General features: G+C 47.7%; 1 protein-coding gene across 3 annotated transcripts in view; it reads left to right on the top strand.

Moving 5' to 3' along the window:
• Positions 1–16,268, top strand: part of STK24 (serine/threonine kinase 24) — a 125,931-nt gene that overhangs the window by 47,255 nt on the left and 62,408 nt on the right. For 2 of the 3 annotated variants that reach the window (XM_025364263.1, XM_025364262.1), the window contains exon 2: positions 11,120–11,350. In XM_025364263.1, the coding sequence (XP_025220048.1) occupies positions 11,120–11,350 (231 nt within the window). Of the gene's footprint in view, positions 1–8,448; positions 8,802–11,119; positions 11,351–16,268 lie in introns of those variants that run through there. The other variant, XM_025364261.1, reaches the window with a different exon arrangement.

Below are 16,268 nucleotides of genomic sequence, written 5' to 3'. Positions count from 1 at the left end.
GGCTCTGTGCCTGAAGACAAGTCACCTAAAAGTCAGAAAATGGAGCTCATGCCTCCTCCGTAGAGGGCACCCGGGCATGACAGTAGCTTTACTTACGGCGTCATTCTGCCCAGGCCACATCCAAGACCATATCCAAGAGAAGAGTCATTGCCTCTGACTGCAGCTGTCACCTAATCTGTGACACTGAGAAGGCCAGGAGCTCTGGGAATCTAGTTCTTTATGGGTGTGTATACGGAGCTGCCTTAAGTATTCCAGGTGTTTTGCAAGACCTTCTCTTAGATTCAGTTAAGTTTCTGCTCAAATTGTTAGGATTTCTCTTGCACAGACTTTCTGGAAGTATGTGTGTGTTTCTGTCTGGGAGCCACAGACAGACACGGTCGTGTCTGGTCCTCTTGACAGGTTGTGTGTGTGTGTGTGTGTGTGTGTGTGTGTGCGTGTGAGCACCCACATACAGGGCCAGTACCTTTTGCCTTCTTTCTTTGCCATCATTTTTCCTGCAATGGGTCTCTTGTCTGACGTCGGCTTCCTTCTCCTGGCAGTGCCTGTGGAGTAGAGCCTTCTTTCCCCGGCCCTGCAGGTAGACCCTTTCTATTTTAAGAGATTTAGTGGTTACCTTTACAAGGCAATTTAAAGGTCCATGGATTTCTGCAAATTCTGGTCGCCATGATCTTGCCTCTGCGGTTCCCAGCATCGTTTCTTAGACCCGGGAGCCTTTTAAGTTGAGTAGGGTCATTGCATGAATGGCCGAATGCGTCTTCTGGAAGCCTTGTGTTAGGACCCCAACCACACCCATCCCCGGGCCTACAGGGGCCGCTGGCACCCCCCATTTGGTAGTTTGTTAGTCTTTTCCTCACCTCAGCCTCAGCGACCAAGGATCTATTTCCACCAGTCAAAAAATGGTGTCACCTTGAGAATTTTCTGTGAAGGGACTCATCTGTGTGTGACCTTTGGCGCTTGTAGACAATATTAAGAAGTTGGATGACAAGAGGGTAAGTGGGGGGATTAGAAAGGAGCTTTGGGGTTTAGATTCACAAGCTGAGTGTGACCTCAGTGCAAAGGGCAGTGGGTCGTCCCCAGTTTTAAGCAGTGAAGGAAACCGTGAGCTTTTAGGAAGATCAGCTCTGTCAGCAGGGCACAGGCAGGTCTTGAAGTGGATCAGTTGGAGGCTGCTGCTGTGGGGGAGGGAGGCCAAGGCAGTGACCTGGAGGGAGCTGGATGGAGAGACACTTCGGAAGAACCATGGCACGGTTTGCATGTTGGGGTGAGAGAGGAATGGGGGTGCGGAGGTTTCCAGCTTTGGAAATGGTAGGTAGACACACCGTTAATGATGAAACATGGGGTGGGGGGCCTGGGTGAGGGTATGGAAGGGTGAGCTGGAATGGTAGCCGCCAGCACGCGTCTGTGGGTGGTAGAACCAGACGGGCCAGCATGTAGGTTTCCACCTGCCTGCCCAGTTGGCCAAATTGGTGGCGACTGGCTGGGGTGAGTAGGTTCTGAGGCTCAGTTCAGCTCTAGGAGAGAGTTTGTGATTCGTTAGAGATGCTTGCCAAGGCCAGAGTGGAGGAGAGTCCGTGCCTGCAGCCAACTCCCCTTCCCTGCTCCAGTCTCAGCTTCCCTGCTCCAGTCTCAGCTTCCCTCCAACGTCCTCTTGCCCATTCCTGTAGGGATAGTGGTGTGAGAAATACCGGGTATTAGAGCACATCACCCTCAGTTTCTTTTTGTTTTCGTGGAAAAGCATAGAGAAGCTTGGTTTCAACCAGAGTAGTTGAGTGTGGTTTGACTGTGCAAGTGGTACATTTGGAGCTGAGTAACTCTGAAAGTTGATTAGTAATGCCACATGCATTTTTCATTGCCAGAAATGATCAAAAGAAGATGATGACAGCTATTCAGGTTTAAAAATATAAAATACTTAAGTCATCATAGAACAATTTTAATGAATTCTTTCAAGGGATTATGGAGTATAATAAAGTGTTGTGTTGTATTGTGGAATGACCCTGCTTCTGAGCTGCAGAAGGGCGGAGCTTCGAAATTCTCTTGGTAAATCTCGAGTGGGTAACAGTAACTTCGCACTTGTGTTTTCTCCTTGAAGGAGCCAGAACCCTGGAGGCCAGGCTGGAGTTGCTGGTTTTGCCCCCCTCGTACACTGGGCTGAGGGGACCATGTTTTGTGAGATGAGAGGGAGCAGGAAAACACCCACCTTCTGGCGTTTTCATTGAGCGCAGAATCAGTCTGTAAATCAGGAGACACCTCCATTTGTCTTTCTCATTCATTGAGGTTTTCACCTTGCAAGGTAGGTGTGGTCATGACATTGGCAGGGCAAACCCCCAGGTCATGCGTAGTCTGTGAAGGGAGCCCGAGACTGATGGCCCCTGGCCTGTCCAGGGCCTCCCGGAGCAGAGGACCACCTTGGGCTGACCTGCACATCCTCATGAATGAGAGTCTGGTGGCCCAGTGGGAACCCAGGGGTGGGCCTGGTGGAGACGGCTCTCCAGCTTTGTGGAGGCCTGATTTTTAGTCTAGGGAGCTGTGGCTGAGGAGACCATCCCCCTGCAGAGCTCTCATTTTGCTTTCTGCCATTGAGTCAGGCCCGGAGAGGTACGGGAGCTGGGGTGTGGGGGTGGGGGCCGCAAGAGGACAGCGTGAACTTGGCTGCAGTCACAGTAGGGGACATTTGTTCCAATAAAGCAGTTGATGACTCTGTCCCTCCCCTTGTTTTGGGATTTTCAACAGTGTGCCTCTGAACCCCTCTGGTCTCCCGTGGCCGCTGGCTCTGCATCTGTGGCTGGGTAGTGCTGGCCAGGCAGTGCTGGGCACCCCCTACCTCCTTTGTGGCTCACACTGTCCCAGTCCCGTATCCTCTGCATCCAGGCGGCTCTGCCTCTCGAACTGTGTTTGGCCGTTCCTCAGAAAAGCCTCCCTGCTCAGGTTTGCCTGCACAGCCTGTGTGCCCTCCCCAGTCTTTCAAGGCACAGGGACATATGGAGGTGGGCCCAGAGAAGAGTGGGGAAGGGGTTGCTGGTGGCCTGTGGGAGAGTTGCCCAGGTGTGGGCACAGCCTCTGTGACAGAGCTCCCCTGGATGCTCTTGATTCTGACCTGGTCTTTCAGGTCTTAACTTTCGTCCTCACTGGTGGCCTGCGGAGCATGTTTCCTGGCACCCTGCCCCTATGCAGGCCTCATGTTCACACTGCTCTAATGGGAGTGGGGTCTTGGCCACTGGGATCAGATGTCCTCTCCATCTCTGGGCTTCTTAGATGAAGTGGAGGGAGAAGGGCAGACCTTTTTTTTTTTTTTTTTTTTGGGTATAGTTGAGGTCTCGCTTTGTTGGCTAGGCTGGTCCCACACTCCTTATCTCAAGTGATCCGCGGGCCTCCCAAAGTGCTGGGATTACAGGTGTGAGCCACCACGCCCGACTCTGCTGTGTGCACACATACATGGATCCTCTGATTTTTCAGTTATTCTCAGTGGCTGGCCATTACCTGTGAAGAGTGATAGGCCCACATCTACACAAAATGGAAATAAACTCCAAAAGGATGCTGATGAAAATTACAAAACAAATCTCTACTTCCGAGTGCATACAGATTTACGTCACTGCCTTTTCTCAGGGAATCTGACACAAACACAGAGTGACCGTGTGGGCATGTTGTCCTCACATGGGGTCAGTATCAGCAGGCCCATTTCCACCTGTCAAGCGTCTCATGAAAATGTGCCTGTGGACAGCGGTCTTGCGTATCTGAATAACATATTCCACACCCGCACCACTGGGATGGGCCCTGAAGCTGACGAGCAAATTCCAGGAAGCCATCTGTGGTCCTTTCCAATCACATTTCCCAAGTTTTGACCAGGAGCTGACAGGCACTCACTCACTCCCCGCCACAGCAGAAATGCACAACCCGGGTTTCTTAAAACACAAAATTTAAAAAGAAGTAAAGGCAACCTAATTAAGCAGCAGAAGACAGGTTAAATAAACTCTAATGCAGCCATATAATGGAATATTTGCTTTTTTGGTTTCTAATGACATGGTCTCAAGCCTAGTACAGTGGGGAGGCAGGAGCTTGCTGGTTAGGTTCAAATCCCTCCTCCGCCCTCTGCCAGCGATGGGACCAAGGGCAAGATACTCAACATGTCTTCTGCTCAGTTTTCTCATCTGTAAAATGGTAGAAGTAATTTCCTCTTAGCTCTGTCATGAGAATGTGCTGAGACAGTTCATGTAAAGCTCCTGACCCAGCACGTGGAACAAGTGTACCCTCAATAAACCCACTCCTACGAGGCTGGCCACACGCTGTGTGCACTGCAGGGAGAAAACGCCTGAGTCATATTACACTAAGACAACAATTTTGCATCCACGAAAAAAAAAAATACATACAGCTTGACAAAGCATCTGTTCACAGAAATGACTGAGAGAAAACAGGACCAAAATTGTCTAAAAACTGGAAAAAGCAAAGACTGACCTATTTTGAAAGCCCCTTTCACCCCAGCATACTGCCAGTGCCCCTCCCTCCACTGCACTCCAGCCACCATCCCTCGCCCCGCTCAGCTTTCCAGCTGACCACCCCTGACCTATCCAACCAAAGCCTGTCCTTCAGGCGGGGCGTGCTGGCTCTTAACCCTGAGGCCCCCCAAAATGGAAAGTTGGGCTGTTTCCTAAAATTCTTGGGGAGATTTTAGGGAATTGGAAAGTTGGTGAGTAGAGAACTCAGTATTCGAGTGCCTTCTATTCAGACCCTGCCTGGGATGTGTCGGACACCTCCACGAGAAGGTGCTGGATCCTCACTCTCAGTTGCACTTAATGCAGAGGTGGATGCTATTATTTATCATCTTTTTATCCCTGAACCCTTCCCTCAGAGGAGAAAGCCAGGGCTCATGAGTGTGAGGCAGCTTGTGGGGCTCGAGGCTCTGTGAGCTCGGGAAAGGGAAGTTACCCCCTTGTGCTTCCCTTGGTCATTAGAGAAGCCGATCCTCCTGCCTGTCCTGGGGTGGTGATCCCGGCTCCACTGTAGGAACAAGACATCTAATCGATATTTTCGAGTGCTGAGTCCAGGGCCTGAGGAGGGGTTGCTGTGTGCAGGCTGCCCCCAGCCCCTCCCCATCCCCCAGTCTTGTTGCCCTAGGGGAGCTGACTTTGGAGGGGAATATTGTGGGGGTGTCTGTGTGTCCTGACCTCCCCCTGATTCGGAAAAGGCCGAGCTCCTGGGTGTCCTGATTCTCCTGCCTGGCCCTGGCTTAGGCTTTGCTTCCTTTTAGGCGGGGGCAGAGGGGGTGAGGGGCTACAGGCCTTTCTAATCTGAGGCCATAGCCGGCGCTCAGTTCTGCCCAAACCCTTCTGAAAAGTAAATTATCAAGATGGCTGGCAGAATTGTGCCTTTTCTGCCAAGGAAATCTACGTTCCTCGGTGAATAAATTCTGGCAGCAGAATCTCAAGGTTCTTATTTGAAATAGGCCCTCTTTGGCATTGGTTTTTCTTCTGGCCATGGGGGACACGGTATGGTAATGAACCTATGCAAGAAGTGCCAGAGGGCAGGGCTGCCCGCTCGGGGAACCCTGCCTTATTGAGTGCCCTGGTGCCCTGGCCTCAGCAGATGGCTCCCTGCTTGCCAGGGGTAATTTTTAGCCTGGTGTGCAGCTGCTGACACAGAGGCCAGGGGTTCTGAAAGATGCTGCACTTGAGCAGATTGAGACAATGCAGTGACCCCTTATTGTACGGGTGCCATACGCCTCTAAAGGTCTTTTGGGACGATTGTAAAAAAGTGAAAATAGCTGTTTTCTAAGCAGTCTTGGTGCAGGCAAAAGGAAAACGGGCAGGTTACTAAAACATTCCAGAATCTGGAATATCTGCCTCCCGCCACGCTGCCCATAGACGCTTTTCTCCTGCAGTGGTTTCTGTTGAATTCTATTATCTGTTGTTGTATAAGAAACCAGGAAACCACTGTAGCACTTGGCGACCTAAAACAATAACAGTTTAGCATTTCTCACCATTCCTTGGGGTGAATGGGTGGTTTTTCCGCCAGCCTGGCTGAGGCACATTCGTGTGGCTGTGGCCAGCTGGAGAGTGTCTGGGTCCTGGATTTGGCAGGGGCAGCAAGGAAGGCTGGGCGTCTCACCCCAGGTCTAGCAGTTGGCTGCATGTTTAGCCAGTGCCTTGGTGTCCTCCATGTGGCATCTCCAGTGGCTAGGACAGGCCTCTTCACATGCTGCTGATGGAGGCCTTCCAAGAGGCAGAGCACTGCGGGGCCCCTTGAGACTTGACCTTGGAGATGGTGCACCAGCTCAGGAACCACAGGCCAGGTGATTCAAGGTGTGGGCTGCTCCTATGGGAGCAGCGGGCAAAGTCTTTGGGGAGGGGTGTAGACACAAGGGATGGGTTATTAGTGCCATTATTGTAACAATCCACAAGGTTGCCTTCTGGTCCCCAGGGTTCATGTCCCTTACACATGCGAGAGAGACTCTTCCCTCCAGCATCTCCCCACTTCCCTCCTGGCACGGCGTCCGACTCAAGGTCTGCGTGCCCTGCCTGCTTTGGGCTGGGTGTGGACGGGCTGCCAGCTCTTGATTCAGAGAACCTCAGCTCAACAAGAGTTGTGGGACAGGAAGAGTGGGCCAGCCGCAGAGACTCCTCTACAAAGAGGGCAGGGATGGAGGCATCTCACAACAGATGGGCCGCAGCAGTTCTGACCTAGAGCCAAGCATGGGCTGTCAGGGCCTCCGCTGGGGCAGTGCCCAGCTTCTAGCATCAGTTTTTGTATTAGTTGCCTATTGTTGAGTAGCAAGCCAACCAAAACCGAGTGGCCAAAACAGCAGGCTCACGATTTCTCGTGATTCTGTGGATTGAGCAGTTTTTCTGGCCTTTTCTGGGCTCTCTTTAGTCAGCCAATGGCATGGTTGAGGCCAGGTGGCCCAGGATGACTTGAGGCACATCCTGGGACCTCAGCTGGGGTCCAGGAAGTGGGCAGATGTCATTGTCTTTCTGACCACACCATTTTCGATTGCCTGCTTTCCCCTGCCTCGTGGTCACGTCCCTCTGCGGAGGGAGCTCTGCGAGTCCTCTTGGGGCCTTGCTTAGATTATATTCATCAGAACACAAAGCAAGACTAGCCCAGGTTCAAGGGCCACGGAGGCAGCCACTGTCTCTTGCTGGGGGGAGTGTCCAAGTCACACTCATAGGGGTGTGGACCCAGGGAGGTGGGATTTGTGGGTGGTTCTTTTTGTAACAGTCTCCCACAGGGTCAGCAACATGGTAAGGGTTTGGATACATTCTTGTTGCCTACTTTTAAAATTAAGTCTCAGAAAGCAAAGGCCACTGTTTTCTTAGTATGGGAGCCGGACGGTTACTGGAGGGGGGTGATCAGCTGACCTAGCATGATGGTGTTTTAGTGGCATGTCCCTTGTGGGGGCTGCCTGGCCTCCTGTCCCAGCCTGTGCCGAGCGGTGGTTCTCCAGGTGTGGTCCCTGGACCAGCAGCATCTCCCCCCCGCCCCAGGATTCCAATTCTTGGGCCCACCCCCAGTTGACTGAATCAGAAACTTGGTGGGGTGGGGCTCTGTGGCCTTCCAGGGGAGTGTGAGGCTCACCCAGGTCTGAGAATCGCCGCTCCCAGGAATGACAGTGCTAACCGGCTCTCCTGACCTCAGGAAGGCAGGCTCTTACCACCCCTCTCACCCTTGTCGGCAGGAAGGGCTGCCCCTTCCCTCCATGGCCCCCTCTCTGTGTGTAGGATAGCCTTTGAGGTGTCTCATCTGTGTCCTGTTCAAGCCAGGGTGAGTCTGGGGTTTTCTTTTTGCTCAGGGGACATTTCCTGACCACAGTCCCATGCCACTTGTTATACCCGGGCACAGGAGTGTAGAGGTGCATGAGACACAGCCCCTGACTCCTCAACTTGCAGCTGAGCAAAGACAGCGCAGAGCAGAGGGCGACTGGGGGACGACAGTCCAGCAGGGGAAGCGGCGAATTCCATGCACACATGTTGAGCTTGAGATGTCTGGGTAGAAAGAGAGAATGCCTGGGAAGCAGCTGGTCCGGGGGGTTCCGGTTCAGAAGGCAGGCCTGAGCTAGCGCTTTGAAAGCTGTCATATACATGAGTCTTGATCACAGCCTTTCCTTCAAGGTGGTGATTGACCAGAATCCATTGGGGAATAATCCATGTTTTAAAAACATGGGTTATTCACCTTGTTCTCTTCTGAACTCCCATATGTTTCTGCAAGAATGTCAGATGTCCCAGGTTTGGGAAACGAGGGCCCCAGACCCTGAAACTACTGGGCACCTGTGGGGAGAAGGAGTAGAGGCCCAGGCTGGGACCTGGAGTAAGGGCCAGACAAGGTGGAGTCAAGGTGGAATCTCTGTGAAGATCTTTCTGGAACTAGGGGGACTGGAAGAAGCCAGCGGGAGCAGGGCTGTGGATGCTGAAGGACTGGAAAGTTACCCAGAGGAGGGGGAGGGCGTGGTTGACGAGGCTCAGACACGACACTGCAGCACTGGTGACCGGAGCCAGAGCGGAGCCAGGCTGCAGTGGTGGGGAGGACCAGGCAGGTCCAGATGACTTTGACGGGACTCCAGAGGAAGGAGAGAGTGGAGGAGGAGGGCTTATGGGTTAGGGAGGGTGCTGTCGTTTGTTTTAAATGGGAGAAACTGGAGCATGTTGCCAAGGGCAGAGAGCCAGCAGAGAGGGGTGAATGGAAGAAGGAGCCGAGAAGGGGTTTACTGACAAAGCCGTATCCTGGAGGAGAGAAGGATGGACTCCAGAGCCCAGCTTTGGGGACTGGCCTTGAATAAAAGGAGGGCCGCCCTACCTCACCCTGGAGGGAGCACGGTAAGGGAGAGGGCATGAAAGCAACGAAGATAGTAGCTGCCGAAAACGGGGTATGTTTCATTATAGCTAAAAAAGGAGATGAGCACTGCTTCCCCCACATCCCCAAAAGCTTCTCATCCTAGCAGCTTGTGTTAGAGGAGGTGGAGGTGCAGGCTCAAGGCCGCGTGCAGGGTGAGTCAGATGGGAGGTACCCACCCGGGCATTCTGTGGCATTCCCAAAAGTGACTGGTGATACTCAACTGGGGTATTGACAAGCTTGAACATAGGAAGAGGAGGATATTGTAGGGCTGCTCACTAGCTCCGAAAACAGTCTTCACTTGAGGAAATTATCCTGGGCTCTGACTGTGGATCATTGACTATCTTGGTAAACCCAGGGGTCTTGGACTATGTTTTTAAAACCTGTAAGTACACAGCCAGGCTTCCTCCTAAGTATGACTGTCTTAAGATGTTTGAAATGTAGTGCCATGACTGAAAACAGTTTAGCAACTGTTCAGGAAAAAAAATTAAATACCTCTTGATTAATCACCCAATTGATATGTTTAGTGCAGTACTTTAAGTGGAAACGAAGTTGGATAGATAGTTTCATTTTTAACACAACGGACGTTTGTGTAGCTTTTTAGGAGCCAAGGGGGATCATGGCTAAAACTGTAGTCCTTGTAATCCCTGGCAGCTCGTTAGACCTCGGATTACGCTGGCCATGACCTTCCGGTGTGGGCCGAGTGCTCAGTGCCTGGCCTCTGGCCTGTCCTGCTCTCTTGGTAACCCCAGGACACGTTTCCCATTGGGTACATGTCCAGCACACAAGCCTTACTTGGTTCATTTTGTACTAAGATGGTTGGTGGGTTTTGTGAGCTTTTGCGTTGTTTGATGTGCAGCCTCAAACCAACATGGGGCAGGGGCACTGCTCCCCTGTGTGCAGGAGGTCACTGTGGCTATCTGCTCATGTGTCATTGCCATGATATGTGCGTTGTTGCCATGGTGGACACGCTGTAGCACAGTAAGGCCTGCAAACCAGAAATGGGCTGACTGGCTTTCAGCAGTTCTCTTGGAGAGTAGCTGCTCGGAACTCAGTGTGTCTCACCTTGGAGAGCTGTGGCTGGGTAGCCCCTGATGGCCCCGGAGGCTGGCCTCACTCATGATGCACTGCTGTTGCCATAGTGCTGTGCGTGTGACCCACCTCATATGCACTGCTCTGTGGATACCCTCTTCTGTGTCATCTTTCTTCTCGTTCTCTTTCTTTACCTCCTTCTCAGGCCTCCCTCTCCTCCCTGTGTGCTTGTTGCTTTCCCTAGTAGTTCAGCTTCTTCAAAGGACTGACAGATTTGGAGGGTTGGCCTGGCATTCTCTTCCTCCTATGGACCATTTCTGAGGGAAGATGTGTCTGCAGCGGTGGCAGTTCTTAGAGTCCTTCCTTGCTCTGTGGGGTTCCAGGCTATTGCTTGTCACCAGGGTGCCATTGGCATTTTGGGCTGTGCAGTTATTTGTGGGGAGATGTGTAGCGTCCCTGTCTTGCCTTGCTAAACGTCAGGATCGCTTCTCAGTTTCCTGACAGACAGGCCCTGTGGATGACCGGTTACTGCCCCCTTTGAGAACTCGGCTGTTCACACGACTCTGTACCGTGTAGCTGTTAGGATGAGAGCTTGAACTCTGACAGCTAGCCTTCTTGGAACTGTATACTACATATGTGTGTGTAACTAATCAGGTGGTTAAGAGCTTTTAGAGGCTATTTCTGGGGTACAGCGTTTATGTGACAAAAGGAAACAGGCTGCTTATTTTCTGGAATCTGGTTAGATTGTTATCGTTTTGGTGAAGGCAGTACTATTCATGAAGAGGCATACTTACGGTATACATTTTTTTTTCTATTCTGTGATATAGCTGGTTAACATTTTAGTAAAAATCCATTTGAATTCCGGAACTTGTGGGGATTGGGTGGGGAGAAAAGTGAATTTTTGCTTAGACAAGAGTGATTTTTCATTAAATCTATGTATCCTAACATGTTCAAATAAGCGCTTAGATTTTAATTTACTCTCATTATACAAGAGTTGGCATCTTTTCCATGTTTTCTAATCTAGCTGGGGAATTGTTCTTACTGGATGCTTGCTCTCTTTCATAGTCTGATGTGCATGTGTAGGTGAGACCTAGGAATCTTATGCCCTGAACCTGCAGAGCTGTGGTCACCACCAGCCTGATGGCTGGACAGAGAAAATAGATGAGTCCCTGGAAGACTGTGTGGTCTGTAACATTACATATAAAATGACAAAGGAGTTGTGGTGCTGTGAGGGACTGAAGTTTCCCTTTTCTCTTCCTTCTCTCTACAGAACCTAAAGGCAGATCCAGAAGAGCTTTTTACAAAACTAGAGAAAATTGGGAAGGGCTCCTTTGGCGAGGTGTTCAAAGGCATTGACAATCGGACTCAGAAAGTGGTTGCCATAAAGATCATTGATCTGGAAGAAGCTGAAGATGAGATAGAGGACATTCAACAAGAAATCACAGTGCTGAGTCAGTGTGACAGTCCATATGTAACCAAATATTATGGATCCTATCTGAAGGTAAGGCTTAAAATAACGTGCTTTTCCGTTCTGCAGCACTTGGCTGAGGTGCGAGCAGGGGATGGGAAGGACTCTGATAAGATACAACACAGCAGGTTTCAGAGCAAGGAGAAACGTTTTGACCTTCGTGATCAAAAGAACCTGGCTTCAATGGTTCTGTCATCTCAAATGTCACCTATAGAAATAATTGTGGTAAAAGTGTTTGATGTTATAATTCTCTTTTGAACAAGAAAGAGTCTGAGTGGGACTTTGTCATAAAAACTGCTTCTTATTAAGTTATTATAACAGTTATTCACGTAATTTTAGGACTGCTTATGATTAGTATTAAAAACTCATACCAACTCAAGAATGTTAATCTTTTGATATTTTCAGTTACCAGCTGTGGTTTAATTTAATGCTGTTAAAAACTGCTGATGAGAATTGATGATGTTGGTTGGTTAGCTAGCTTATCCACACTTGACTTTTAAGAATGCTAGGTAAATTAGTAATTACTTAAATAAAATGGTAGTTATAATATGATACAAAAATTGTCCTGGACTGCCACTCCATTCTTTCAGTGGGAAAGAATAGTATTAAATAGGATTAAAAATAGTATTAAAAATGTTTTTCTGATCCTGCATGGAACCATTTTACCATTTTAGAACAATCCTGTTACAACACTAAGAAGGCTTATGACTGTTCCTTGTGTTTCAAGTTCCTCGACGTATACCTGTTTCACCGAACTTAAAAATGTTGTAACCTTTAAAATGGGGTTTTAGAAATCATAAGAATTAGTGAAAAAATATGCTCTGAAATAATTATTGTGGAATACAGAACTATGAAGAAAGAAATGATGATTTTCCAGGGGAGGCAGCGATAAACCTGGATAATTTGGGCTAGGCCTCTTCCTCTCTTGGCCTTACCCTCTAAAGTCTCTAAGTTACAACTTGTAAGCTGCTCTGATGTCAGGAGCGAGCGTGTAGGTTTTGCTTTTGTGGAAATATAATAAGGTATAAGTCAGAGGATGGACAACACTGATTTACTAAAATGGATATTTAAAGGAAATCAAAATTGAGCAGTGATCCCTTTTTTATCCCTTGTGTAAAGGACGGCAATATGTTATAGGTCAAATGTAGCATTTTGAAATGGAGAGAGTGAGTTTTGGAGTCAGGCGCCATAGGACTTGAATCTTGTTGTCATTTACTTTGGCGTGTGGCCTTGAGTGAGTTTTCATTATTTTTTATAACTTCTCCACTTTCTTATTTGCAAAATGGAAAATTATGATAGATATCGTATGTTACAAAGATAAAACGGAATTAAGTATGTGAAAGTACCTGACATGTAGTAGGTGCTTAATGAGTATTTTCATTCCTTGGTAGCATTTATTCATACCTCATCTCTTAAATTACCCTGGAATGAAGGTAGTTTGCAGTGAAGGTATCCACTGAGGTCAAACCAAGAAAACCAGAACCAAAGAATGGAGGAAGAATGCCAACAAAAAGAGCAAATGTTGCTGTGATAGGGCACCCAGTTTGGGGCTTGACACAGCAAAAAGGAAAGCACTACACGTGTGACTTCTGTGGGGGAATGCCAGCATCTTCTTGATGTTAAATATCTTTTTTTTTTTTTTAAATGAGATGGAGTCGCACTGTAACCCAGACTGGAGTGCAGTGGCGTGATCTCACCTCACTGCCCCCTCCGCCTCCTGGGTTCAAGCGATTCTCCTGCCTCAGCCTCCTGAGTAGCTGGGATTACAGGTGCTCACTACCATGCCTGGCTAATTTTTGTATTTTTAGTAGAGACGAGGTTTCACCATGTTGGCCAGGCTGGTCTTGAACTTCTGACCTCAGGTGATCCACCCACCTCAGCCTCCCAAAGTGCTGGGATTACAGGCATGAGCCACTGCGTCTGGCCTCGATGTTAAATTTCGATTGAAAACGAACAGCTAAAGAAACTCAGTTTGGACTCTGTCCACTGTGCTGCCTACTATTCCCTGTGAAATGACTTTAGCAGTAGTGTTCTAGTAAATTCAGAGTTGGATTTCGTGTGGTTTGCTGATGTTGTATTTTAATATGAATTATTATTATGGTTTTGGCAAAGGAAGTGTGGAGGATCCTGACAAATACTTGGTGATTTATACCAGCTAATATTTAACTGTGGAAATTAAGGATCACTGATTCAAAACATCCTCTTCAACCTCAGCTCCTTAGCACAATTTTTACTGCATGCTGGAATGGATTGCTTTATTGTGGCCAAATAAAGTGGCCACAGTACATATCTGCACGTATCTAGAGATTCTATCCAACAGGTCCTGTTCTTGCCTGAGTTGCTAATTCTAGAACACTAGGTTCCAGATCAGCCTAACGCCTAACCTTGATCTAAGTTTGCCCCTGTATCTTGTTTAGTTATCGTAACACCAACTGCCGTAGTAAGCTCGTTAAATGTGTAATGACTCGTACATGATAGAAATGTATCTCTTCCTCACTAGTTGCCCTAATCCGTGGGCTGTTTTCCTTCAGACACTGATTCAGGAACCCAAGTTCCTTTTATCTTATTGTTCTTTCATCTTGACAAGTGACTGTGCTCAGCTGCCGTAAGTCAGCGTTGGGGGAGAAATGGAGGCTCACGTGTGGGAAGTTTTTATGTGCCCAGGCCTGGACGTAGGGCACATTATTTCTGTTCATGTTCTCCTGGCCAAATCTCAGCCACATGACCACACCTGACCCAGGGGAGGCTAAGAAATGTCACTGAATCGTGTGCATCGTGGGAAGAGGACACAGGCTGTATGCACAGTAGGCTGGCCTTTTCAAAGTTGCTTCATCTCTGTAGGAAGTGGACTAGCTTGGGGAGTGGCCTTCAGGTGCTGATGGCCTCCGGGCAGGTGGAAAAGTGTTGATACTTCATCCAGTGCGCCTCTGTATTTTACTAAGCAGACTGTAGGGAATATCTGCCACAAGAATGCCTGGAAGAACGTGGCCATTGTGGAAAGTTGGCCCGGATTTTAAAGCCATGTGTAGGACAATTGTCTTATTTGGCTACACCCATCATGAACTGCTCTTCTAAACAATAATTAACTATTATAATTGAGCAGGAGGAGAATCCAGACCTGTAATTCTGTCTGCCCATTCTTGTGGAATGGAGTGTCATGAAATTCTTTGGCCCAGGAGAGGACCCTCCTGAGTCAGAGGCCATTCCTCCATCATCTTGGTAGGTTTAGAAAGTGTGGTGCTAATGTCAAGTAGGATACAGGTTAAATGGATTTGTAAGACAAATGGGTCTTTGCCACAGAGCTGGAAATAGTGCTCTGTATAGTTTTCATTGTCATTTTAAAACACTCCCTGTAGCGTTCAGAGCTAATGTTCTTAGTTCTTTAAGGGTGGTTGGAGAGAGGGCCTTAGGATTTCACCCTGTGTTAAGGGATTTTTATATAGCACGCCAGGACAAAGAAGAGATAACCAGAAACGGGTTTCTTCATTGCTGGGGTAGCTAGCATTCACAGGTCTCATAATTATGTTTTGGTTCATTCCTCTAGTCTAGAAAAAGAGATTTAAAACAATAGATAAGTGGTCTAAATATTCTGAACGTTACTAAGGATCTGGTGAGTGGTGTTAATTTTGACAGTAGCAGCGATCAAGTCACAGAATTGCTTTGTAGCGTGTTTGTTTCCCCTAAAGATTAAAAACAAGGACTAGAATTTAGGGAGGAGAAGGAACAATACAACAGTGATTTTTTTTTTTTTCTTTTTTTAAATATTTTTGGATCTGAGGCCCGGAAAGGTCTTGAAAATGATCACAGACCATGGAAAAAACTTCACCCGTTGTAGTTTGTGTTTACTTTTTGGGAAATTAAACCAGCTGGGATACTTAACCAGAATCCTCCGTGTCCGTATACCCCTGGAGTTTTCTGCCACTGAAGTACCATCCAGAAAGTCCAAATGAAACTGCCTGTGTGTGGGGTTGGGTGGCTTATGGGGTAGTGTGCAGGAGGGGAGAGAGAATTTTTTGGTTTTGTATTTTAACTAGGCAGTGAAGACATACAATTGTAACAGAGAACAGGATGGTGTAGTACAGGATTCTGACCTGTTTTCTCTCGGTGCACCATTTGCAAATGTGCATTCCCTTCGGCACTTACAAATCTCATCTGTTTTGTTTTGTTTTGTTTTGTTGAGCTTGCGAGCCTATCAGTGTGTCCATATTGAGATTCACTTTTAGTTATAGCCAAGATTGTAGTCTCGAATTCTAGTACAGGTACTCAACTGGTCGCCGTTTGGGCTGCTGATTTTCTGGAGGAAATGCACATATACTTCCGTGATTACTATAAAGATTAGATCATATATGTAAAGTGCTGGCAAATAGATTTTTAGAAAATGATGATTTTCCCTTAAAAATTTTTTAAGTTTCTGTGCTACACTCAAAATTCACAAGTCTTAAAATAGATTGTTAGCATGCTAAAAATAAGGTTTATAATTTTCTTTTATGATAAATTATTTATTCCTCTCAAACATCAAGCTGGTTTTACCAAAGCAAATCAGGTACAAGGTCTTAAAAAAAAAAAAGCTGTGCTTTTCAAATTTCTTCCTTGCCATAGTAGTTTTTGTTGTAGTGTCATTATTAAAGAAACATGCCCTGTTGTCTCATTGTGGATTCAGATCCCCAACGTTATTTATAAGTTTTTATCATTTCCTAAAATCTTTCTGGGTAGTTTGACCTATCAGATTCACCAGAAGACTAATATGGGAAAGTCCCTTGGTGAGTTTTAGAAAACCAAGTACTCTCTGAAAGTACAGATGATTCTGGGAAAGGGTTGATTGTGGGTACGTTACAGGTTCGTAATCTCACTTCGCAGTCATCTTTCCAAGTTATATTCTTGGGACTTCTGTTGTTTTTTCTGCCTTCCCCAAAGGGGAAATAGTAGTTTCTGATGAAATAGAAAAACCAAT

The sequence above is a fragment of the Theropithecus gelada genome, chromosome 17, assembly GCF_003255815.1.
Source record: "Theropithecus gelada isolate Dixy chromosome 17, Tgel_1.0, whole genome shotgun sequence".
NCBI classification, from domain to species: domain Eukaryota; kingdom Metazoa; phylum Chordata; class Mammalia; order Primates; family Cercopithecidae; genus Theropithecus; species Theropithecus gelada.
The sequence above is the reverse complement of the archived record's forward strand: the minus strand, read 5'-3'. Positions and strand labels throughout refer to the sequence as shown.